The 27,601-nt window shown below is 38.7% G+C and overlaps 1 protein-coding gene across 20 annotated transcripts in view; it reads right to left on the bottom strand.

Annotated features, from left to right (window-relative positions):
- Positions 1-27,601, bottom strand: part of WWP1 (WW domain containing E3 ubiquitin protein ligase 1) — a 138,949-nt gene that overhangs the window by 82,072 nt on the left and 29,276 nt on the right. For all 20 annotated transcript variants that reach the window (XR_015140451.1, XR_015140454.1, XR_015140453.1 and 17 more), the window contains exons 3-5: positions 16,905-16,995; positions 9,236-9,374; positions 8,472-8,596 (exon numbers count right to left, since the gene is read on the bottom strand). Coding sequence is in view for 13 of the 20 variants with exons in the window: in XM_086335825.1 (XP_086191951.1) it covers positions 8,472-8,596; positions 9,236-9,374; positions 16,905-16,974 (334 nt within the window). In the remaining 7 variants the exon portion in view is untranslated. The remainder of the gene's footprint in view (positions 1-8,471; positions 8,597-9,235; positions 9,375-16,904; positions 16,996-27,601) is intronic.

Raw genomic sequence — 27,601 nt, 5'->3', positions numbered from 1 at the left:
AGCCCTCACTCTGGGGTTGCTCCACAATCCCTAAACACCGGCTTGCGGCCGCTGCACCTTCTAGGGGACCTGCGTCTCTGTCTGGGGTATATTTGGCTGCGGCAAGGGCTGTCTGATTCTCATTCCATTTAGGCTGCCACAGATCAGCTGTTTCACTCTCAGCCTCAAATGTTTCTCCTCTGACTCAGACAATTGCCCCCACGTGGGGATCGGATCCCTGCTTCAGTTCCCCAACCCGCCGAGGGCAGGTCCAGTCCTACGAACACTCCTGTTTTTCCCCCTAGTTCCTTCATCCTACCAAGTTTTGTGTAGTTCTACATATTCTTTTCCACTGGTCAGGTACTCCTGTGGGCTCTCAGCTGGTGTTCTGCATGCACTTCTCTGTCTGAAGGCATATTCCTGATGTGTCTGTGGAGACAGATTTACTCCATGTTCACCTGCTCCTCCATCAACTTGTTCTCCTTCTCTCTTTTTTTTTTTTAACCTGTAAATGTTTGGATTCTCATCCTTGAAAGATTTCCTGGGTATGCCCACTTAGTATCGATAATCTCTCTCAACTCTTGGAAGATATTTTTCTACTGTTCTATCCTACTACTGTTAATTATGTTGTCTAATTTATAAATCTTCACGAATGACCTATTTTGTTCCACAGATGGTTTTGGACTTTCAGTTTGGTCGCTCAGTCAGGTCCAACTCTGCGACCCCATGAACCGCAGCACGCCAGGCCTCCCGTCCACTGGTGTCAAGTATTTCACTCTGATGAAAGCATGACTTCCTCTTTATCATCTTGCTCTGAATACCATGAATCATGGATTTATTTTTCATCCGTACTCAAAAACCCTACTACAGCCATTATCTCTTAAAATATCTCCTCTACTCCACCCACTAATCCAGGGCTCAGGAAACTAACTATAAACCACAGGCCAAATCTGGCCCATTACCTGTTTTTGTAAATAAGGTTTTATTTGAACACAGCCATGTTCATTCATGTACGTATTTTCAATGGCTGCTTTCTGACTACAACGGGGCTAAATAGGTGCAACAGAGATTATATAACCTGCAAAGACTAAATATTTACCATCTGGTCCTTTAGAAAAAATGTTTGCCAACCTCTGCTTATGGGTGGCTTTTTGTAATTTGTAATCTTTAATGGTGAGTTCACTTTCTGATCTTAATGTAAGGGTAGACTCTGGGCTGTAGTACAGGCAGGGTCTGTTTCTTACTGTGTCAGTGGTGTGAAGACACCCACTACAGGAGTCTGAGCTCAGCTCCCCAGCAGGCTGTCAGTCAAAACTGCTCAGCATCATCCACTAATATAACTCTAGCTCATAAGTTTTCTTTGCCTTTTTGTTTTCGAAGAAGGGCCTTGCAGACCACCCTTGCCTCTTTGCAAAACTCATCAAGGCCATAGAAAGCCGCCCTATTCAGGACCTAATTGTTCTGCAGTGGGAGGTTCTTTATAACATCAAGCGTTTCACAATTCTAAACATGGAAGACTGGGATATAACATTTATGAGTCATTAAACTGAGAGAACTATCACATTAATAATTCTACGTGTGTGGGGGGCTGGGGGTGGAATATGAGGGTATTATTCCATTATTGTATAAACAAACCAACTCTGACATATTTGTTCATTCAGTATGCAAATGCATGGTGTGTGTCAGATATTGCACTCTGGGAAAGCAGGATAAACCTGGATTTGCCTAAAGCAGGCCTCTTTCCTACCATCACTTCACTTATTTCCTTCAATAGATTTACCACCAGAATTGGGAGCGGGAGCCCACCTCCCCAACTTAAGTGAAGTCTCCAAGAGAGCAGAGATCTAATTCAGTGGCATGTCCTCAGTATTCGACAAAAGGCAGGTGCTTAATAAAGTTTAAAATCAACTATGGAGATAAGGCTATCCTCAGAAAACCTGCGAGGCAGTAGCTGATTTTCCTCCTGCCTCCGAGACACTCTGGCTTAGTCTCATTCACTGATTGGCTGCGCTGGTCCTCACTGCTGCACTCAGGCTTTCTGGTCCCGGCGAGCAGAGACCACCCTTCCTTGCGGTGCGTACGTAGGCTTCCCCTGTGACAGAGCACAGGCTCCAGGCCCTCAGGCTTTAGCAGCTGCAGCACGCAGGCTCGGTAGTTGAGGCATGTGGACTCCAGGGTGCACAGGCTTCAGGAGCTGTGGCACAAGGTCTGGGTACAGGCGCTCAGCTGCTCCACGGCACGTGGGATCTTCCCAGACCAAGGATGGAACCCATGTCTCCTGCAATGGCAGGTGGATTCCCATATGCTGAAGCACCAGGAAGTCCTCTTCCTTAGTTTTGATTGGGCAAAACAACAGTCTTTCACCATGGGCTTGTCAAAAACATATACTCTTTCTGTACCACAGAAAACAAGAGATCTTCAAAAATCCTGGTCTTCACGGCATTTTATAGAATTAGATGGGAGCTCACAGTCACATTCTGAAGCTGTTTTTTAAAAGTGCTTGCATATAGTGCTATCTACTGCAAAGGAACAAATTATCCTAAAATTCAGTCACTTAAAATAACAACAGCCACTTAATCTTGTTCATAGTTTCTCTGGGCCAGGAGTTTGGGAGGGGTGGGAAACTCTGCCTAAAAGGTGACTCATGCAAAGAGCTGACAAGCTGGCATTGATGAAGCCACCTCAGTTTCCTCTCCACCTGGGCCCCTCCACGGACTTGTCGACAGTCTTCACAATGGTGACTTGTTTCCTGGAGTGAGGCATCTAAGAGACCAGGGCAAAAGCTGAAATCTCTTCACTGATCAAGTCTTGGAGGTCACATACCATTACTTCTGCATATTCTATTTTTCACACAGACCATCTCTGTTTCAATGTGGGAGGGGACTACAGAAATGTATGAAATAGAAGATAAGAATATATAAGGGCCACTCTGGAAGCTAGCCAACATACACATAAATATGATAACAGGATTTCAGAAAAGAATGAGTACATTAGGTTACAAAAGCTTGTAAGGAACAGTCTCAAGAATAACCAGATTTTCTGAATTCTAAGTCTTTCCATCACATCATACTATGAGCTAGTGTGCTAGGTTCCCATCTCCTATTATGTAACAAAATAAATTTCAGAATTTATGAAAAAAATTAAAAATAAAGCTACAATGTGGAAGAAAATGGATATTAAATATAAGTACTAGAAGGGATTTCTTGAGCTTAGTAATAATGGAAAATGAATAAACTTTAATGACTGAAATAATATTAAACTTCTGTAAATAAAAACTGGGAACAAAAATAAGGAGGTAAATGATTAGCTGGAAGAAAAAAAGAGCTTTCACAAATTAGTGAAGAATAAAAGGAACAAACCAGCAAAAAAAAAAAAAAAAAGTAAGAAAATGACAATCACAAATGATGAAATATGATTGATCAATAAACATCTAACTTAATTAAAAGTTAAAGAAATGTTCTGGTAAGAAAAATATTCATCTTTTTTATCTATTAGTATGGCAAATATTTCCAAATGGGCACTCTCATATGCTACATTTTATGTACAAATTATTTTAAGTTTTAAGGAAAGCAACTAGACAGCCATGCATAGCTAAGAGGCTTAATACTATTTTCCCTTCCACCAAGTAATTTCAATCCTAAAAATCTTTCTTAAGACTAGAAACACATGTATCATCAGTAATAAAAATATTGTTTGTTCAAATCCTTGGCTTAAAATATCTTAAGTTGTTCTGATACTAAGTGAATTTTCAAAGGAGAACTTAAGACTTAGTAAACTAAACAAATAGCATTAACCAAGTAAATTAGGCTAAAAACAAAATATTTTAATAAATTTGACTATGCTCTGTCTTCTACAATAAATGACACATTCTTCTGCTTTGTTTCTCTATCATCCAATGTTAAAGAGATAATGTTCACTGTAAATCATTTTGGACATATTCAATTTGAAGTGATCTTAATGGATTTCAAAATACTTTTGTTGATAAAAGCTAAAAAGCCATGAAAAACAAAAAAAAAAAAGCTAAAAAGCCATGAAAAACAAAAAACAGTGTAATTCCAGTATTTAAAAGGCAGCTATCTGACTCCTCTCTGGAGTGTTTCAAGTGGCTCTGACAGTTTCAAAACTGAAATATAAAATGAAATTCTGTATTCAGGCCAACCTTAGAATTAGCTACACTGCTCTTATACTGTTCACCCATGAATATAATGACAAGGATTTTCTCCTTGCCCAAATTCAACTAAGGCTCCTCTGAGCTGTCTTCTCCACTAAGCCTCAACCTTGGCTGTAAAAATAAAAGCACAAAAGATTTTATCCACTCCCCCCTTCCCCAAATGAAAACACTTTAACAAACAGTAACACATTTTAATAATTCAAGGAGACTCTAGACTCTAGCCTGCCTTGAAAGAATCTACTGTTTGTTTCAGGCAACACCTGTGACAGGCCACCCTTTCCAAGAGGTGTGACTAGAAAGGGCTTACAATGAGGGAGCCTGCCTTTGTCCCTGTAAGATGTGTGTGTGTCCACTATTCAGAAGTGTCTTTCTCAAAGCTATTCCTCTAAAACGTAATCATCAGGAAGGATGGGGTCTCAGGCTTTGTGGGAGAATAAAATTCTAAGCAGTTGAGAAAGCTGGCCTAATTACATTTACACTGATCAATTCTTTGTAATTTTTCACTTCCCGGACTCAACTTAGTTTCCACTTACCCCTCTTTCTACTCCCCTATTCTCCCTTTGAAATGCCCAATTATCTCTATAGAATTTGAAGATTTATATCAGGGGCTTCCCTGATAGCTCAGTTGGTAAAGAATCCACCTGCAATGCAGGAGACCCTGGTTCGATTCCTGGGTCAGAAAGATCCGCTGGAGAAGGGCTAGACTACCCACTCCAGTATTCTTGGGCTTCCCTGGTGGCTCAGCTGGTAAAGAATCCACCTGTAATGCGGGAGACCTGGGTTCAACCCCTGGGTTGGGAAGATCCACTGGCGAAGGGAACAGCTACCCACTCCAATATTCTGGCCTGGAGAATCTACCTGCCAACACAGGAGATGTGGGTTTGATCCCTTGGTCGGGAAGATCCCCTGCAGAAGGAAATGGCAACCCACTCCAGTATTCCTGCCAAGGAAATCCCATGCACAGAGGAGCCTGGGGGGCTACAGTCCACGGGGTCACAAAGGACTGGACATGACTTAGCAACTGAACAGCAGCATGGCTGACTACCAGTTCATATTACACCATGAAGCCTGAAGAAGTAAATATCTTCAAAAACAGATTAAAAAAAAAAACTATTCAAATGAATTAATCCTTGGCTCTATCCCAAATATATCAGGAGAGCGGATACATAAAACCATGAGCTTATGAGAAGAAAAGGTCAAGGCCCTGAGTATAGGAAGAAGTTAGCCTCATAAATCTGAAGAGGGACAATGTTCAAGTGCTAAACCAAGAGGCTGAATCAAAGGCAACCAAGGATTTTATCAACTATGAGTATATCTGTAAATTCCACAAGGTTGTCTAGAACCATATTACTTTTCTATTACTTCTACTTAAAATTAAGCAGCTAAGAATAAGAAAATCTGCACTCCAGTTCAAAATCTGTGATTATTTCTGTTCTTCATGTCTGACTCTTTGTGACCCCATAGACTATAGCCCGCCAGGTTCGTCTGTCCATGGAATTCTCCAGGCAAGAAAGCTGAAGTGGGTAGCCTTTCCCTTCTCCAGGGGATCTTCCCAACCCAGGGATCGAACCCATGTCTCTCACATTGCAGGCAGATTCTTCACTATCTGAGCCACCATGGAAGCCCCAAGCAATTAACTTAGGTTAATTTATTTAATCAACAAAATGAGCGACTGGGATTAATGCTCACAGGTTTCTCTTGCATTTAAGGCACTATGATTCAATAACATTTTTAATTTTTGAAGTTAATTTACTAATTTACTTCCCTTTTTGTTATAAGCTAAGTACCATTCATACGTTTAAGCTCTAACCTCTGGTACCTCAGAAGGTGACTTTTTTATATGGAAGATCTCTAAAAACGTAATTAACTTAAAATGAGATCACCAGGGTAGTCCTAATCCAATGCGACTGCTGTCCTTTCAAGAAAAGGAAATTGGACACAGATATACCTAGCATGCTGCAGTTCATGGGGTCACAAACAGTTGGACACAACTGAGCAACTGAACTGAACCAAACTGATGCACATACATAGGGAAAATCATGTAAAGATGTAAGGTAAAGATGGCTAGCCACAAGCCAAGAAGTCTTCTGAAATAACCAACCCTGTCAACCTCTTGATCTCAGACTTCTATCCTCCAGCACTGTGAGAGAGTACATTTCTTTTGTTTAGGCTACCCAGTCTGTGGTGTTTTGGTATGGCAGCCCTGGAAAACTAATATACCTTTCAATTAAAAAAAAAAACAAAACAAAACACCACTGACTGCCTAGGGTGTACAGTATGTTCCTACTATAATTTCTGAAACCTCTGACTTTAGACATGCAAGAATGTTTATAAAATTTTGTTTTTCCTCTGAGAACATTCTGCCTAATTAAGTCATAAGAGATAATTTTAAGTATATACAGTTCATAAGAGTTTCATCTCCAAGTATACAGACATTACAACCTTTCCACAAAATCACTTTGGCAGATAAACATTGTAATCTTTGTATAGAGCATAATTATAAACTTTATAGGAAGGTTCAATACAACCTAATGTAACAGATTTGGACACAATCTAAATGGCAACAGTAGGAACATAGTTTAAAAATCATGGTTTGTGGTAAAATATTATGAAACTACTAAAATTAGCTTTCAAAGAATACCACTGAATTACAGAGAAATGCACAAGATATAACATGGAGAGTTATGCAGAATATGAAGCTGAATATGATCCCAATTATTATACATGTACACATGTAGACAAAATTCACCAAAATATTAGCACTCATTATCTCTAGGCTGTGAGATTATGAGAAAAAAATCACTGTACTAGGAAAGAGGTCCCGTGTAAAAGCTTAATCCAGAGTAGAAACAGCATATAAAGAGGTGAAACCGAATAGTCAATTCTGAAATAACACAGGTAAACTGAGAGGTGTTACATATTTATACCAATAATGCCACAGAGCTGGGGGAAAAGTACAAATCCAGCCACCATCAGACCAAGCAACGTACCTTTGCATACAAGACCTACTACTTTCTGTCACAAAGATGAACTGAATGACCAAAAGCCATAACGTAACAGAGAATTAAACTTTCAATGCTTAATTTTTTTTTTTTAAATCACTATACATAAACATTGGGGTTTCCCAGGTGGCGCTGGTGGCCAACGCAGGAGATGTGGGTTCAATCCCTGGGTCAGGAAGATCCCTTGGAGGAAGGCATGGCAACCCACTCCAGTATTCTTGCCTGGAGAATCCCATGGACAGAGGAGCCTGGTGGGCTACAGTCCATGGGGGTCACGAAGAGTCAGACATGACTGAAGTGACTTAGCATGCACTCATACATAAAAATCAGTGTGGCTTTTACATTTTCTTGACTCATAACTCCTTATGTCCAAAAACTATATTAAAAACAGATTTTTCAGTTAATATGAATTTTTTGTTAAAAACATTTTTTTAAAAAAATTAACATTTTAAAAATAAGCATTTTAGCACATTTGTTAGGAATAAGAAAATTTCTAAGGAAATAAGATGATGAACATAAAGATTTACAGTTATTTGAGTGAACTATTAGAAACTGCCTAAACATCAAATAAGAAATCAGTTAAATCATCCAGTTTTTAATACTCTTTGGATCACACAATATTTTGAGAATTTCACAAAAGCAATTTCTTAGAATTAGAAGTAACAAGTATATACACCCAAATTTTTGTATACCATGATAGAAAGTTTACAATACTTAAACTACTTTTATGAATTCTTATGCTAGAAAAATTTTATGTAACGGAAACATAACGTTCATATTATATTCTTAAATGAAAAAAGAGGATAAACCAATAGATAACAAAAGAAGAAAAAAAATGTGTCTATAGTTATCTCTGGATAGTAAAAATTACAGGTAATTTTTATATTCCTCTGTGATTTTCTATAGACTCCATATTTTCAAAACATGAACTACATAATGAAAAAAGAAAATTAAAGAGTCAGAATCTATTTTGTACAAACAAAATTGTTATTAACTAAGAAACAAAGAGTAGGCTCAGATAATGATCATTGTGTTCAAGTCTTTGAATATAAAATAAATCACTGATGATCACTGATAAAAGGGTATATTCACAGATGACTCGGGTTATTTTGTATAAATTTCTTGGATAGAGAAATGCCAGTGAATATATTTTGTATTTCATATAATGTTATAAATTTTTAAAAAGTCACAGGCAATAAATGAATCTCTCCTGTTATAAATATAAAACTTTTTTTTTTTGGCTTTTAGACTTCAGGATATTTTAAGAATGTCTAAAATAAAGTTAAAAAAAAACACAAAGATTAGAACAAAAAACTTACATTTTCTATTGTGTATTAACAGAGCTTGTTTCAAATCTACTGTTGCTCTTCCTAACAAAGCATCTGCTTTTATAGTATGATGACTCCAAACTCGAAATTCCAATGTAGTCTGTGGGGTCACATTTCTGTAAAGGTAAAATTGTAACAAAAATACAGGAGAATACATTTACTTAATAACTTTGAAAAAGTCACGAATTCAGTTTATTTAAGGAAAAATACTACATGAAACAGTAAACTAGCTGAATTATAAATAAAAACATTTATTTTCAAGTACATTAGGAATCCAATACCTAAACAATTTCTGCAATTGACAAACCAAAACACCAACAATACATCAAAAGTCTTATTAAGACTTCCCAATAACATTACTTCTACTTGAACAAATATCTAAAGATTTAAGCTGACTGCATTAGTTATAATACTTTTACTATACACAAACTTGTAACACTGCATTTCAGAAATGCCAAATGGTTTTCTGCTCTATTTATTTTTACAAGACAATTAAGAGAAAATATGATTATATGGGAAAAGTCTGTAAAGCGAAACCAAGGATTATTATGCTTCATTTCTAAAGAAAATAAAATTATCCAAAACTTTTTTCACATTTAAAATTGTCTAGTCACACTAAAATATAGAATTCCTTACTCTGAAGTTATCTTACCAAAATAACAACAGAAAATCACCAAAAAAAACCCATCACCAGAAAAACATTCCCCAAACGACACTCGTTTGAAAATTTTGCATTCTTTACACCAGATACTTACACAGTTAGCTGTTCGTCCCATTTTGGATTAGAAGAACTACTGGATTTTGCTGTTTTCTTACTTTCTCCATCTGCAGCTACTTCTGTATATATTGCTGTTCCAAACCAGTTCTTTTTTCTTTTTAGTTTGGCACTAGAAACTAACAAGAAACACGATAACCACTAGTGAATATATTTAGCCACAAAGTGTGGGTGTGCTAAATCGCTTCAGTTGTGTCCGACTATTAGGGACTTCCAAGGTGGTGCTAGTGGTAAAAAAATCTGCCTGCCAATGCAGGAGACTTGAGTTCGATCCCTGGGTCAGGAAGATCCCCTGGAGAAGGGCATGGCAACCCACTTCAGTATTCCTACCAGGAGAATCCCATGGACAGAGCAACCTGGCGGGCTACAGTCCATGGGGTCACAAAGAGTCAGACAGGATTGAAGCGACTTAGCACACAAATAGTATAAATCAATACGAATGGAATCGTGCTTCTTGAGCAACTCAGACTCTTTTTGCTGGCAAGATGAAGAAACAATACAAAAGGGCTATTGTTAACGCCTGAGAACCATTTGGCTTTAAGTAGTTTTACTGAAATATATTCACATAGTATATAATTCACCCATTTAAACTGCACAATAGTTTTCATTATAGTCACAGGAGTTGTGCAACCATCACCACAAGCAATTTAAAATATATTTATTACCCCAAAAAGAAACCTCATACCATTAAGCAGTCACCCTTCTATTTCATCCCACCCCCTCCACCCCACCAGCCCTAGGCAATGACTCATCTACTCTCTGTCTGTATAGATTTGCCTGTTTTAAACATTTCAAATAGTGGATTTAGATTCACATAACATGGTCTTTTGTGACTGGCTTCTTTCACTTAGCATTCTAACTTCATCCAGGTTGTAGCATACATGAGTATTTTCATTCATTTTATTTACACATAATGTTTCACTGTATAGGCACACCACTTTTTATTTATCAATTCAGCAGCTGATAAGACATTTGGGTTGTTTTCACTTTTTGGCTACTGTGCATAATACTGCTACAAACATTCACTTAGAAGGTTTTGTGTAGATGTCTGTTGTCATTTCTCTTACCTAGGAGTGCAATGGCTGGGGCTTACCAGATGGCTTTAGTGGTGAAGAACCCGCCTGGCAATGCGGCAGACTAAAAGACACACGTTTGATCCCTGAGGGGGGAAGGTCACCTGGAGAAGGGCATGGCAACCCACTCCAGTATTCTTGCTGGAGAATCCCATGGACAGAGGAGCCTGGCGGGCTACAATCCACAGGGCTGCACACAGAGTCAGACAGGACTGAAGCGACTTAGCATGCACACACACACATGGTAATTCTGTTGAATAACCTATTTTCCATGATGGCTGTACCATTTTACACACCCAGCTGCAGTGTATAAGAGTTCTGATTTCTCCACATCTTTGCTAATTCTAAGCTGCCTCCAGCATTAAGAGAAAGGTAAGTGTCTTCAGATTCAATGTATCTATTAACCTCTCCGTGAGGTAGTATTCATAACTTACCCTTCTGAAATTACACAAACACTGGCAATTTAAAAAAAAAAAATGCTTTTCCTAGGAAGTTGGTTTCAAAAAAAGGAGGTTATCTGCCTTTTCAAAGAAAAATTCTGAAATCAAAATGTCACTATAGAAGCTAATCATACCTCTTTACAGAAAGTGAATTTGAAAGTGAATTTATCCGACTTTGAGGAAGACTTGTTTAATTTAGGCTAAACATCTGATTTTTAAATAATTTTTAAAACTACTAATTCAAATGGGGAATACATAATTTCAGGGCAAAGTACTGACTACCAAGTAGTCATAAGAACTTATTAAGATCATTTCTGTAGTCAGTCACCGATGAACACTGTGAGTCTGAGATAAGAAGGGAAAGCCATCTCCATGTCATGTGGGTATCGCATGTTAAGATGTGAACATAAACATGCTGATGCAAGCTCACACTCTACTGTGAGGGGACAGTGGTGCAAACAAGTAGTCACAGAAACATGAAGTGAAAAAAGCCGGAGCAGAAGTAGACTATTTGAAATACAGCAGTCCTCAGTTCACAACTGAAGAACAGGAAGAGATTCAAAGGGAATACTATACTTATATACCAGCAACATAAAACAATCAAACTGTGTTTAATGTTACCTCTGAAGTGTTATTATTAGGGTGATGGCAAAACTCACTTTCATCCTTCTCTGTTCCAAACTGCTCTAAACTCTGTATCACTGATGTGATACAGAAGGAATAGATCTCTCCCTAGACATCCCCCAACCAAAGTTCTTCACTCCAAATGAAAGTCTTTTCCTCAGTATACGCTGGACTTATCTGTGTACTGGAAGAAGGGAAAGGCAGTATTGGATGGTGTTAACAGCACAAGACATCTTTTCAACAAATGGTGCACATACAACTGGACATCCACATGCAAATAAATAAATGTAAACACAGATCTTATATCCTTTATAGAAATTAACTCAAAATGTATCACAGACTTAAAGGCAAAACACAAAACTTAAAACTCGTAAAAGATAACACAGGAAAAACTTTAAGTGACTTTAGGTATGGTGATAGATGTCTTTTTAGATAATGACAAATGCAGGAGACCCGGGTTCGATTCCTGGGTTGGGAAGATCTCCTGGAGAAGGAAATGGCAACCCACTCCAGTATCCTTGCCTGGGAAATCGCATGGACAGAGAAACCTGGTAGGCTATAGGCCATGGGGTCGCAAAGAGTCAGACACGACTGAACGACTTCACTTTCACTTTCCAAACGTATGGTCCTTGAAAGATATAACTTACAAGTATCACTTAATTAAAATTCAAAACTGCGCTGTGAATGACAAAGTCAAGACAAATGAAAAGGCAAGCCACAGACAGGGAGAAAATACCTGCAAAAGACATATCTGATGAAGAACTATTGTCTAAAACATACAACAAACTCTTCAGTCAACAATAAGAAAACAAACAACCCAATGGACCAAGGGCCTTAACAGACACCTCACCAAAGATACATGGATAGCAAGTAAGCTCAACAACACACATCATCAGGGAAACATAAATTAAAAGAACAGTAAGATATCACTACACACCTACTGTTGTTTAATCGCTAAGTCGTGTCCCACTCTTTTGCCACCCCATGAACTGCAACCCATCAGGCTCCTTCTGTCCATGGGATTTCTCAGGCAAGATATATTGGAGCAGGTTGCCATTTCCTGTTCCAGGGCATCTTCCCAACCCAGGGATAGAACCCATGTCTCCTGCATTGACAGGTGGGTTCTTTACCACTGAGCCACCAGTGAAGCCCACACACATATTAGACTGGCCAAAATTTGGGACACTAACCACAACAAATGCTGGGGGAATGTGGAGCAACAGAAACTCTCATTCATGGCTGGCGGAGATGCAAAATGGTTCAACCACTTTGGAAGATAGTTTTACGGTTTCTTACAATCTAAACATAGGCTTACAATGTGACCCAATAATTGCACTCTTTGGTATTTACACAAAGGAGCTGAAAACTTATGTCCACACAAAGCCTCCAAGTGGATATTTATCACAGGTTTGTTTATACAACTGTCAAAACATCTAAGTAACCAAGATGTAGTAGATGCATGGATAAACAACTTGTGTGTGTGTGTGTTCAGATGCTCAGTTCAGTTCAGCCGCTCAGTCTTATCCGACTCTTTGCAACCCCAAGGACTGCAGCATGCCAGGCATCCCTGTCCATCACCAACTCCCAGAGCTTACTCAAACTCATGTCCACTGAGTTGGTGATGTCATCCAACCATCTCTCCTCTGTCATCCCCTTCTCCTCCCTCCTTCAATCTTTCCCAGCATCAGGGTCTTTTCTAATGAGTCAGTTCTTCACATCAGGTGGTCAAAGGATTGGAGCTTCAGCATTAGTCCTTCCAATGAATATTCAGGAGTGATTTCCTTTAGGATTGACTGGTTTCCTCTTGTAGTCCAAGGGACTGTCAAGAGTCTTCTCCAACACCACAGTTCAAAAGCATCAATTCTTCGGAGCTCAGCTTTCCTTATGGTCCACCTCTCACATCCATACATGACTACTGGAAAAACCACAGCTTTGACTAGATGGACTTTTGTCAGCAAAGTAATGTCTATGCTTTTTAATACGCTGTCTAGATTTGTCATAGTTTCTCTTCCAAGGAGCAAGTGTCTTTTAATTTCACGTCTGCAGTCACCATCTCCAGTGATTTTGGAGCCCAAGAAAATAGTCTCTCACTGTTTCCATTGTTTCCCTGTCTATTTGAGATGAAGTGATGGAACCAGATGCCATGATTTTAGTTTTTTGAATGCTGAGCTTTAAGGCAGCTTGTTCACGCTCCTCTTTCACTTTCATCAAGAGGCTCTTTAGTTCTTCTTCATTTTCTGCTATAAGGGTGGTGTCATCTGCACATCTGAGGTTATTAATATTTCCCCTGGCAATCTTGATTCTAGCTTGCGCTTCATCCAGCCCAGCATTTCACATGATGTACTCTGCAAATAAGTTAAATAAGCATGGTGACAATATACAGCCTTGACGTACTCCTTTCCCGATGTGGAACCAGTCTGTTGTTCCATGTCTTGTTCTAACTTGTTGCTTCTTGACCAGCATACAGATTTCTCAGGAGGTAGATATGGTGGTCTGGTATTCCCATCTCTTTAAGAATTTTCCACAGTTTGTTGTGATCCACACAGTCAAAGGCTTTAGCTGTATTAACTGATACTCAAAATGATAAATACTGTGGAGGCACTATCTTGGCTACTTACACTCCTTTGGTCCACACCTATTTTCCAATTGGTTCTCCAGGCTTCGAGTGATTCTATTTATTAGCTACCTGATAGCTTTTCTCTAAGGTCCCTTTTGGCCCAAATCAGCTAGACCAGGTCTTTGTTACTTCAGTTAAGTACTCATACAGTAGATAAAGACCAAGAAGAAAGTTACACCTCAGATATGGTAGCCACAGGTGCTGCACAAGTAACAGTGAATAACCAAGGATACAGCTCTAAGCTTATGCAGAGGAAAAGCATAAGTATCAGGAATTACACTTATGTGGAATACACATCAGAATCATCAGGGAATTGCTTGAAAATATGTAAGTTCACAGTTCACAGAAAACTAAATACAAATATCCCTGAAATATGCCTCAACCTCACTCATAATGAAAGAAATGATATATAAAATGACACTTCAGATACTGCCTCTTACCTAAGTGTCATCATGCCTGATAGTGTATCTTGATGAGGCTATAGGAAAACAGGCACTCTCACAGACACCTGGTGGGAACACAGAAATAGTACAGACCCTATGGAAAGGAACTTCACAACAGCTGACCTCTGAACAACAGTGGTTTGAATCATGGGGATACACTTCTACACAGATTTTTTAAGATAAGGACATACTACAGTACTATACCATCAGGAGTTGGCTGTATTCATGGATATGGAACCATGGATATTGAGGGCTGATTGTAAAGTTATGCACAGATTTTTCAAATGCGCAGGACTCGGCACCATAATCTCTGTGGTTCAGGGGTCAACTGTGATTGATAGTATCACACGTGCTTACTATTTGATCAAGCAATCTCATTCTAGAATTCTATCCTAATGACACATGAAGCCCTTTATTGTAGCACTATTTGCAATAGCAAAAAATGGAACCCAATGTCCATCAGTAGGGCACTAGTTGAATTAACTTTGGTACATCCAGTTAACAGAGTACTGGGCAGCAATAAAAAGGTGTATGGAATACTCTGCTATGGACATTACCCTAGGATATTACTGTTAAATGAAGAAAAGCAAGGTGTAGGAACTAGATGCTAAGAACTAGGAAGATTGAGAGGAGAGATATGCATGCATATAATGTGTATACCTGCTTATATTTTCAAAAAAAAAACAACAGATGGATAAAACAACACTAATAAAAATGTTTCCAAAGGGGAAGAGAAAGAAGGGGAAGGAATGGACAGAGTACCCAGACTTCTCCAAATATCATCCTGACTTAACAATTTTGACTCTAGAACTGTATAAATGCCTTATATGGTGATAAAATAAAATTAAATAAAAAATAAATAACTGAAAGCAATGAATCTGACTAACCCAGTTGGTGGCATAACCAAATGTAAAATAACCAAATGTAAAAATAACTCTGACTATACATATGAAGGAGGCATATGAGGCATTTCTCACAGAGAAATCTTAAAACTGCAATGAGAGGGCCTGTTACTTTCAGTAACTTTAACACTGCTAAGACTTCTTGTGTGTGTGTGTGTGTTAGGATAAAACAGATATATCTGTGCTGATATTATTTAGAATTAAAATTCTGAAGTTAAGAGAAAACAGAAATATAAAGTAAAATGAAGTAAAAACAACTTTTAGTGGAAAATAGTTATTTACAGACTACAGCTATTCTTTAGAATTAGCAATATCAGCATGAACTCGGGATTGGTTTTTTGCTAAGACAATAAACGTCTTCTAGCTCTGTTCACTGAAAACTCCTATTAACAGCTGACCTGATGGTTATGAGTACCATGGGAATTACAGTCTATCTCCTTCTTATCCAAAACTCAACCTGCCTTTCCTAAGGCAAATATTACTTCTAATGTTCTAAGCACAGAGCCACATACAAACACCCCTCCTTTTTCATATCCATATGGCTATATGCACTATTTCATACTTTGCTCTTTCACTTAAAAATATTACCTTAGAACTTGGCTGTTACTGGTACACATATTCATTTCATGTCATTGTTTATCTAGAATTCTGCCAATCTTTTGGTATTAAAGATTCTTTTTCTGTTACTCCTACTAATTTATCTTGCAGATATTTACATATAAACTATCCACATACATTATATGTGGACATTATTTATATGCATATATAAACAATATAAATACCTGCAAGATAAATTTATACAAGTAAAATTGCTGGTTTAAGGACCACTCTTTGACTCATTACTCCAGTTAGCTAGAATAAATGATCTGAACCAAGGCTCTTCCATGCTTTTACATTTGCTGTTCCTTCTCCCTCCCATACCTTTGGCTGCCAATCTGCAATGAACTCTAATCCTTCCTACAAGAGTCAAAGTGTTACCGTCTGTGAATCCTTCTCTTACCCTTCTTTCACAGACCTGTAGGCCATCTCCAGTTCCAAGCAGAACTATGACACTTCCCTTTAAGTGCTCACTGCATCCAGTTAATAGTCACTTTGCATGGTAACTGTCCATGCAAAACAAACCTGCTTGACATTGTATAGTAAGTCCCTGGAGTACTAGGGTCTTGTGTTTTCATATATGGATTTCCACTTAACAAATATTTGCCCATGATTGAATGAATGGCTTAAATGCATGGAAAAGGGCTTTTAGCATCTTTCTCCATTCTAATAATCATTTAAAAACCAGCTCAGTTCAGTAGGGCTTATTCTAATACCCAAATTCTGCCACTACCAAAAAGGATAGAGCTCCTCTGCATCCAGTACAGGTTCAGTAAATACTCATGGAATAAATATTTTTACAGAGTTTCTATCTTTGAGGCCTATTGCAACAAATACACCATGGCATGAATCTAAAAGAAAAGATACTTATGAAATAAGTCTGCTAAATTAGGTATTAAAAAGAAAGTTTCATCAGAGAACTATTAGTTTAAATTACTGTGAAAACAACTTACCAGTTACCTGTAACTGCAACCTTCCACTGTGGTTATTACTAGTATCAGACCTTGGTGAAGCAGTGGCCATGTCCCAAAATTCAGCTTAAATCTACAAAAAAGTTAATTTATTCATATATTAGACTAGAGACTATAATTTTCAATACAATTAACACCTTGTCCCCAGTAAATCTTGCATGTTTCCTTTTACAGATAACTTTTTCAAGTTCTATTTCACTGCCCTACCCTATTTTTACTTTTTAAATAAAACACAAAGCTGAGCTACTTCAGCTTTCTCCTGCATGGCAACTATTTTAAGGCTAAATTCTATTCACCTTTAACCTACTAAGATAAAGATGAACATTAAGGGCAAGATTGAAAAAAGTAATATAAATATGTTTCTTACCCTTATGGACTTTATTATTATGATTATTAAGCGTAATTTAATAAACATAAAAATAATAAAAATTATTAAACATAAATTTTAAAAAATTAGTTTTAGCAATAAAAGGCTTATTGGTCAAGCAAAGAGACCATGAAAATGGCATTGCATATCTGAAAAAGAACCATTTCAAATTTGCTTAAACTCTTCATTTTAGAACAGTTTCAGATTTACAGAAAAGTTGTAAAGAAAATAGCATTCTCATATATCCTATACCCAGTATCCTCTACTATTGATTTCTTACATTAGGATGCTATATTTGTCATAAGTAATGAACCAATATCAATATATTGTTACTAATTAGAGCCTATAGTTTATTCAGATTAGATAGCACTTAAGAGAGAATCACCAAACTTGAATATAAAGTTTAAAAATTCATTTAGAAGTAATGCTGAGATAAACAGCTTGAAAAATCAAAGAGAAACTAAAAGACATGAAAAGATAAAATGTGACCTGACATATATTTCTACTCATAATCTCAGAAAATGAAGACAGAGGAGGTCATACTAGCAGACAAAATGACTCAGTTTTCTAGACCCGTGAAATACACTTGTTCACAATTCTAAGAAACACTGAATAAAACAGTTGGGGTAAACATGAAGACACTCACGTTTGGACACCCAGGGACACACAGCAGTCACGCCGCACAGCACCAAAACACAGGGCATGCTAAAAGCAGCCAGAGACAAGAGTGACGACACTCAGAAGAGAGTCAAGTGACAGCAGAATTCTCAACAAGCAGCGATGGAAACAAAGAAGGCGGAACAAGCACCTATCTGCGAAAACTGAGAAAATTTATTCAAGCACCAAAACTCTCTTTGGAACACAGAAGGTATCAAGATTTTGCCAGAGAAACCAAAAAGAGTTTACCAACAGCAGGCCTTTACTTCGACAAAATCTGAAAGACACATTTTCCAAAAAAGAATAAAATTACACAGGAGGGTGCTCTGAGATGCAGGAAGGGAAAGATGAGTAAAGAAACTGGTCAGCATACAAGTACATCTAAATAAACACTGCCAATAAAATAACAACAGTGACATCTTATTACGGTATGTAAATAAAACCAGAATAAACCATTAAAATACAGAAGCACAGAGTGGAGGGGCTGGGCAGGGAGTGAGAGGACAGGGACTGACGAGGTCAACTCTCTGCATCATCCGGCAGAGGGCCTGTGCTCTGGCTTAACTCTGGACTACATAGCATTCCCAGCAGGATTTCAAGGGTAACCACAGAAGAACAGAAATAGGAGTGTAATTTCCAAACCAGCAGAGTAGAAGAGAATACAATTAAAAAAAAAAACTCAATTCCCAAAAAACGGCTAGAAAAGGAAAGAAAAAAAAAAAAAGGCATAAACAACCAGCATTATCAGAAAGCAAAAGAAAGAGAGTGCAAATATAGAAATAATCATAGTAACAGGAAATTCAAGAGTAAGATGAGAGATGCCCATAAAATAAAGATGCTGACAGCATGGAAGCAAAAATATGGAAAAGGACGTATTAGGCAAATATAAACAAAAGGAAAGCTGGGCTGAGTTATAATAGCAGAAAAAGAGCATTATTAGGGAAAACAAAGAAAATGATACAAGATTCAATCTAAGTAAGCAGATAGAGAACTCCAAATTTGCATGCTTTTAAAAAAAAAAAAATAGCCTAGCTTTGGTTCCTTCTCCCAGCCCAACAAAGTGATCTCAGCCAAAAAGGATGGGCAGTCCCTAACAGACTTCCGGGTTGAGGAATGGTATAGCGTGGTAGAAACAGCATCTACGACCCCGAAACAGACTATCTGGCAGCTGTTTCAACCACTTGGCACAGTTACGATGACAGCACGTCACAGCACCTGAGACTGACTGTTCCATCCTGCCCACCGCTCAGCAGGCTGCTGGGAACAGGGCCACTTCCCCATCTGCCACCCTACACTGTCTTTCTAGGGAGCCCAATTTGTGAGAGGCAGGAGTCTCCACTCAGGAATTCTTTAAGAGAGTTATCAGCACCGAGCATTTACCATGAGAATCCAGTAATGCAGGGAGGTTGAAAGGTTTTCATTATGCTCAGTTTGAGAACCTGGAGTCCCTGTTCAGCATCCAGAGCCTCAGTAAAGAATCTCTAGACAACAGAATTCCAGGGAACACTGCTAATCAAGGACAGGACAGGGATAAGGATGGTGGTTCTTTTCACTGAAAAAGAAATCAGAATTTTCACAAAACAAATATGGACCAGAGAAGCTGTCCTGCACAGACGGCCTGGATTTGCCTATTCACCTAGAAGAGGTGAAGAGCTTTGAAGGCAAACAACATGATTGCTATGGAGCCCACGACTGCTGTCATGACTAAGGCAGCAGAGGCCGTGACAGAGGCCATGACTTCAGGATAAACAGTGGAAAAAGGCAAGCTGTAGCGGGTACAAGAGGACAATGACTGTGAAGCTCTATAGATAGGACGTTCAGTCGTGGAGCACCAAAGACAACTGCTCTCAAGATATTATAGGTATGACGACAAGAGGACCCTTCCAGAGACCCAAACTGCATTTAAAGCCTCAGAGTACTCCTAACAGATGTCTCCTCTGCTTGTATCTCCTTATCTAGCTTTCAGGCAGCTTCTATCTTTGGAGCAGCAAAGCTCAGCCTGATGCCCCAGTTGTGAGAGAACAAGCAGAAGAGCAGCTACAGAAGGAACGGGAGAAATGGCAGCATCAGCTTGCTGTTCAGTCGCTCAGTCGTGTCCGACTCTTTGCAACCCCATGGTCTGCAGCACGCCAGGCTTCTCTGTCCTTCACCCTCTCCCGGAGCTTGCTCAAACTCATGTCCATCAAGTCGGTGATGCCATCCAACCATCTCATCCTCTGTTGTCCCCTTCTCCTCCTGCCCTCAATCTTTCCCAGCATCAACAGGGTCTTTTCCAATGAGTTGGCTCTTTGCATCAGGTGGCTGAAGTACTGGAGCTTTAGCTTCAGCATCAGTCTTTCCAATGAACACTCAGGACTGATTTTCTTTAGGACGGATTGGTTTGATCTCCAACTACAGGGACAGCCTCGGAGGGACACCAAAACTGGCAAAGTAAAGAATTTCAAGAACAGTGATGGTCGAGAACAGGAAGTGAGTCACCTTGGACTGGGACCTTGCTGTATCCACCAGAAGTCAGATCAGGGTGTGTGAAAGAGAGTGAGACCTCTCTGGAAAAAAGATGAAATACTCAGTAAAACCAAAAGACTGTCACTCTCCAACTTCTAAGCCTCCAAGACCTGATGAGCTACCAGAGGAAATGCTGGCCCCTCTATCGAGAGAATGCTTAGGTGAAGTGAAGTGCTAATCCTCTGTTGATCTCAGTTCAAACACAGAGCAGCAGTCCCCTACAAATGATGGGGAGATGCCACTCCAGTTCAACCATCTCAGCAAGGATCAATCAACCTGGAAAGATGAAAATAAGGCAGATGTGGTGAGTGCCCCAAAAGGTCGAAAGTGGGAACACCAGCATGGACCAAGAGATGAAGTAATAAGGACAAACGGAAGAAGTCCGAGAGGAGACAGAACAAAAAGGATCAGGAGCTCTAACTTGCATCTGAGAACCCAAAGGAACCTGAAGAACGCAGCTTCTAAGTTCAGTACTGTGAGTACACTGCCTTCCCAGTTGACAGTGAAAATTAAAAAGAGAATTCTACACCCTGTGCTTTCTCCTAGCCTCTCTCTACCCTGAAACATTTCTAAGCAAATCAAATCTCTATCCAGACAAGGCAAAAAAAAAAATAATAATAATAATAATTCACAATCTCCCAGGAGGATAAAAGCCTGTAAAGACTGTTAGAACTACAGGAAGAAACTGACCAACTGACCACTGATTCGGGTGATTTCAACACACACTAATTTTCTATAGATCAAGTGAATCAAAAAATGATGAACAAGAATTTAATGAACAGAACCTAATAAGTGTTAGAAAACAAACATTCTTCTCAAGGATGCTGCTGCTGCTGCTGCTACGTCGCTTCAGTCGTGTCCGACTCTGTGCGACCCCATAGCCGGCAACCCACCAGGCTCCGCCGTCCCTGGGATTCTCCAGGCAAGAACACTGGAATGGGCTGCCATTTCCTTCTCCAATGCATAAAAGTGAAAAGTGAAAGTGAAGTCACTCAGTCATGCCCGACTCTTAGCGACCCCATGAACTGCAGCCTACCAGGCTCCTCCATCCATGGGATTTTCCAGGCAAGAGTACTGGAGTTGGGTGCCATTGCCTTCTCGGCTTCTCAAGAATACATGGGACATATAGAAAAACAATACATATGTTGGGAGGTAATGAAAATGTCACTAAATTTCAAAGAATATGTATAATTTTGTTCCTGGGCGCTGATCAAAATGCAGTTAAGTTAAAAATCAGTAATAAAAGATTAATTTTTAAAATACAAATAGAAAATAATAACACTTCTAAATATTACATGAATCATCAGAAATGGTAATGGAAATTTTTCTAAAAATACTAAAAACTAGACTCCCTGGGAAGAGGGGTTGTGAGTCCACTTGCCAATGCAGAGGACACAGGTGAGGTCCCCAGTCTGGAAAGATTCCACACATCAGGAGCAACTGAGCCCACAGGGCACAAGTTCTGAGCCTGTGCTGTAGAAACCTCGAGCCAGAAGTACTGAAGCCTCCTGCCCTAGGGCACGTACTCTGTAACAAGTTAAGCCAGCGCAACAAGAAGCCCCCACATCTCAACAAGAGCAAAACCCCTGCTCACTGCAACTAGACAAAGTTCTTGAGTAGCAATGAAGACCCAGCTCAACCAAACATAAATAACTGAATACAATTTCAAAAAATAAAAATGTTTTGTTGTTTAGCTGTGAAGTTGTGTCCGACTCTTTGTGACCCCATGGATTGCAGCACATAAGGCTTCCAAAAAAACACTAAAAAATGAATGTAACTTAATTACAAACATTTTTGGAATACAGTAAATGTTACAGTTTGAGGCAAATCTATAGCCTTAATGACTTGTCCTAGGAAAAGAAGAAAGGCTGAAAATAAATGAGTTAACAGGACAATCTGTTAAATTAGAAAGATAGTAATCAGTAAACCCTAAGAAAGCAAAAGTTAATAAAAAAACAAACTAATGAAGTTAAAAAAAATTAAAAAAAAGTAACAGAGAATATCAACAAAGTCACAGTTCTTAGAAAATACTAAAACAAATAAATGTCTGGCAAGACTTGGTGAAGGGTAAATACAATGGCAGCCTCGTGGATCGCAGCCTGGCTGTGGTGAAGGAGCTCGTGTGACTCAATGAAGCTACGAACCACACAGTGCAGTATTCCTGCCACAAGAACGCATGAACAATATGAAAAGGCATAAAGATGTGACAAGTGGAAGATAAGCCCAACACGTTGGCAGGTGTCCCATATGCTACAGGGGAAGAGCAGGGGCAAACCATTCACCATCACAGCCATCCAAGTCTCTGCCCCAACCTCTAATGCCCAAGAAGCTGAAGTTGACTGGTTCTATGAAGACCTACAAGACCTTCTAGAACTAACACCAAAAAAGATGTCCTTTTTAGCATAGGGGATTGGAATGCAAAAGCAGGATGTCAAGAGCTACCTCGAGTAATGGGCAAGTTTGGCCTTGTAGTACAAAATGAAGCAGGGCAAAGGCTAATAGAGTTTTGCCAACAGAACGCACTGATCATAGCCAACACCCTCTTTCAACAACACAAAAGACAACTCTACACATGGACACCACCAAATGGTCAATACTGAAATCAGATTGATTTTGTACTTTGCAGCCAAAGATGGAAAAATTCTATACAGTCAGCAAAAACAAGACCTGGAGCTAACAGTGGCTCACATCATGAACTCTTTATTACAAAATTCAGACTTAAATTGAAGAAAGTAGGGAAAGCCACTAGGCCATTCAGGTATGCCCTGAATAAAATCCTTTATGAGTATACAGTAGAGGTGATAAATAGATTCAAGAGATTAGATCAGGTAGACAGAGTGCCTGAAGAACTATGGACAGAGGTTTGTGACACTGCACAGGAGGCAGTTACCACAACCATTCCAAAGAAAAAGAAATGCAAGAAGGCAAAGTGGTTGTCTGAAGAGGCTCTGCAAACAGCTGAGAAAAGAAAAGTGAAAAGCAAAGGAGAAACGGAAAGATATAACCAACTGAATACAAAGTTCCAGAGAATAACAAGGGAAGATAAGACCTTCTTCAATGAACAATGCAAAGAAGTAGAGGCAAACAATAAAATGGGAAAAGTCTAGAGATCTCTTCAAGAAAATTGGCGATATCAAGGGAACATTTCATGCAAAGACAGGTTCAATAAAAGACAGAAACGGTAAGGACCTAACAGAAGCAGAAGAGATTAAGAGGAGGTGGCAAGAGTACACACAAGAATTATACAAAAAAGATCATAATGATCTGAATAACCATGATAGTGTGGTCACTTACCAAGAGCCAGCATCCTGAAGTGTAAAATCAAGTGGCCTTTAGGAAGCACCACTACAAACAAAGCTAGTAGAGGTGATGGAATTCTAGCTGAGCTATTTCAAATCCTAAAAGAATATGCTGTGAAAGTGCTGCACTCAATATGCCAGAAAATTTGGAAAACTCACCAGTGGCCACAGGACTGAAAAAGGTCAGTTTTCATTCCAGTTGCAAAGAAGGGCAATGCTAAAGAATGTTCAAACTATACAATTGCACTCTTTTCACATGCTAGTAAGGTTATGCTCAAAATCCTTCAAACTAGGCTTCATTAATACATGAATTGAGAACTCCAGAAGTACAAGTTGGGTTTAGAAAGGGCAGAGGAACCAGAGATCAAATTAACAAAATTTGTAGGATAATAGAGAAAGCAAGGGAATTCCAAAAAATATTTGTTTCAATGACTATATGAATCACAACAAACTGTGAAAAATTCTTCAAGAGATGGGAATACTAGACCATCCTACCTGTCTCCTGAGAAACATGTATGCAGGTCAGGAAGCAACATTTAGAACCTTACATGGAACAACTGACTGGTTCAAAATTGGGAAAGGAGTATGTCAAGGCTATATACTGTCACTCTGCTTATTTAACTTCTATGCAGAGGACATCATGTGAAATGCTGGGCTGGATGAAGCACAAGCTGGAATCAGGATTGGTGACAGAAATATCAGAACCTCAGATATGAAGATGATACCACCCTAACAGCAGAAAGTGAAGAGGAACTAAAGGCCCCTTGATGAAAGTGAAAGAGGAGACTGAAAACGCTGACTTAAAACTGAACATTCAAAAAACTAAGATCATAGCATCCTGTCCCATCACTTCATGGCAAATAGAAGAAGGAAAAGGTGGAAACAATGACAGATTTCATTTTCTTGGGTTCCCAGATCACTGCTGATGGTGACTGCAGCCTTGAAATTAAAAGACGCTTGCTCCTTGGAGGGTCTTCCCTAGTGGCTCAGGAAGTAAAGAATCCGCCTGCAATGTAGGAGACCTGGGTTGGATGCCTGGGTTGCGAAGATCCCCTGGAGAAGGGAATGGCTACCCACTCTGGGATTCTTGTCTGGAGAAAAGGAAGGCTATGACAAACCTATATAGCATATTAAAAGCAAAGACATCACTTTGCTGACAAAGGTCCACAGAGTCAAGGCTGTGGTTTTTCCAGTAACCATGTACAGATGTGACAGTAGGACCATAAAGAAGGCTGAGCACTGAAGAAGTGATGCTTTTGAACTGTGGTGCTGTAAAAGACTCTTCAGAGTCCCTTGGACTGTGAGGAGATCAAGCCAGTCAATCCTAAAGAAAATCAGTCCTGTATATTCACTGGAAGGACTGATGCAAGCTGAAGCTCCAATACTTTGGCCACCTGATGTGAAGAACTGACTCACTGGAAAAGACTCTGATGCTGAGAAAGATTGAGGGCAAGAGGAGAAGTTCATGTCAGAGCATAAAAGAGTTAGACAGCATCACTAATTCAACGGACATGAGTTTGAGCAAACCCCGGGAGTTAGTGCAGGACAGGGAAGCTTGGCATGCTGCAGTCCATGGGGTTGCAAAGAGTTGGACACAACTTAGCGACTGAATAAAAACAACAGCAAATAAAGTGAAACAACATAAAGAGGCCCACAAGAGAATGCACACATGTATACGTGTGGCTGAGTCCCACTGCTGTCCACCTGAAACTATCCCAACATTGTTAATTTGGTATCCTTCAACACAAAATAAAAAGTAAAAAATAAAATTTTCCAAAAGACCTACATATCTAAGGACATACTAATACAACAGATGTAGCAATGCAGAACTGTGAGAAAGGAGGGACAATTAAATGGTCCTGATATTATCTATATTGGAAGAATTAGACTGGATTCCTACCTCACATTATATACAAAATCAATTCAAGATGGACTAGTGATATTAGTATGAAAGACAAAGTTTTAAAAGAAATTATACTATTGTTTTGCGTCCTCCCAAAAAGAAAGATTTCTTAAGCATACTAACCAAAGAAGAAAAGAATGAATATATTGACTGTGTGGAAAATGAGAACTTCTATTTAGCATAACACATCATTAAAAACAAACAACTAAAAGACAAGCCACAAACTGGGAGATATTTACAAAATGTAAAACTGAATAAATGTTAGTAATTAAACTATGTAAGAACCTTGACAAAAAAATTGAAAAAAAAAAAAAAAAGTAAGCAAATGTGGGGAAAAGAAAACATACTGAATAGAAATTTTATAGACATGGAAACTTGTCTGGCCAAGAAGTATTTTTAAGAAATACAGAATCTCAATTATTCATCAGAGAAATACTAGTTAAGACCACAAGAGATGCTATTTTCAAACTCACAAGAATGGTAAAGACTAGGAATTTTGACCTAAATAATGGAAAGAAAAAAAGGTGGGGCAGTGGTGACTCTTTACACACTGCTGCTAGTTGTTTAAACTGGCAAAGCTTAAACTGCTGGTAGGTATTAAATTTGGTAAACTTGTTGGAAAACAACTTGGCATTATTTTATAAAGTTGATCATTTGCATGTCCTTAACAAACAATTCTAGGTACATACTACAAAAATTTTGCACTGATACTCATTCCAAATTTAAGCATTCTTCATAATAAAAGCCATCACCAATATGCTCAAATGTTCACTGGCAGAAAAATGGTTAAAAGAATTAGGCTAATACACAATGGAACATTATACAGTAGTGAGAATGAATCAACTATAGCTGTAGGCAACAACATGAATGGATCTTAGAAAACGGAATAGTAAATGAAAACAGACAAAAAGGAGTTCAAAGTAGTAACATCTTTCTTTCACTGAGTCCCACCTCCAAGACTTAATGTTCTACACTGAGCATCAAGGAAGACTTCCAATTCTTAACGACAAAGAAGAAATGAATTCTTTTGGCAGTTACCATAGCCTCATCTTTTGCTATGTACTTCTTCTGAAAATGCTACAATTACACAACAGAAAAAAAGAAAACAATCCAGAAACATGGGAACACTGTGGATCCTGTGTCTCAAAAGCTTACGTGATCAGTATGAACAACTGAATGAGGCCCACCGAAGAACTGCTGAGGTGCAAAGGGCAAGCAAAGGACAGTCACCACTCTTCAAGGAGGACGCTATGAATCTAACTGAAACATTCTTCACAAATTCAAGAAACCACAGTGTGGAGATACATCTGGCTACACTTCTGCACTCTAAGGAGCTTTCTTTTATATATGGTACAGCAATATCCACATTGTACAAAAATATTTCTCCATGGTTAATTTCTTGTTATAAATTTGAATATGCACTGAGCCTTTTCTATCATTCTTTTATGATGCTTGGATATTTTCATTGAAATATAAAGATCTGTTTATAAACTAGACTTTTCTTAAAACATCATTTGTGCAAGCTTTAAAAAGACTCTAAACATAATATTAAATTCAAAATAAAGAAACATATCTGTGGTAATACTATTTTTTTTTAAATATAATTAAAAATAAATTGAAAATGGCAGTTACTTCAGGGGTTGCGGCAGGGCAGGGAATGTAGGTAACAGAGGTACTCACAGGTACCTCTTTAACTGTGTTGGTACTGACCCAGTTCTGAGCAGAGTAACTGGTTCCCAAAGGTTTGCTTTTATTATTAACTTCTGCATATTAATACAATCCAGAACTGGCATGTTCAAATTACAGAATTTTAAAAAGTGTAAAAAATACATGATGACAAGGAAGTAGACATAGAAAAGTGTCGATCATCAATTCATCAGATGAGGTAGGGAGTACGCCTGCAGCCTGATAAGCCAAACAAAGAAAAGCCACAACGTTCCCACAGATG

The sequence above is a fragment of the Bos grunniens genome, chromosome 14 (assembly GCF_055505025.1).
Source record: "Bos grunniens cultivar Pamir isolate PY7600 chromosome 14, Bosgru_T2T1.0, whole genome shotgun sequence".
In the NCBI taxonomy this organism is placed as follows: domain Eukaryota; kingdom Metazoa; phylum Chordata; class Mammalia; order Artiodactyla; family Bovidae; genus Bos; species Bos grunniens.
This window is presented reverse-complemented; position numbering and strand designations above follow the sequence as displayed.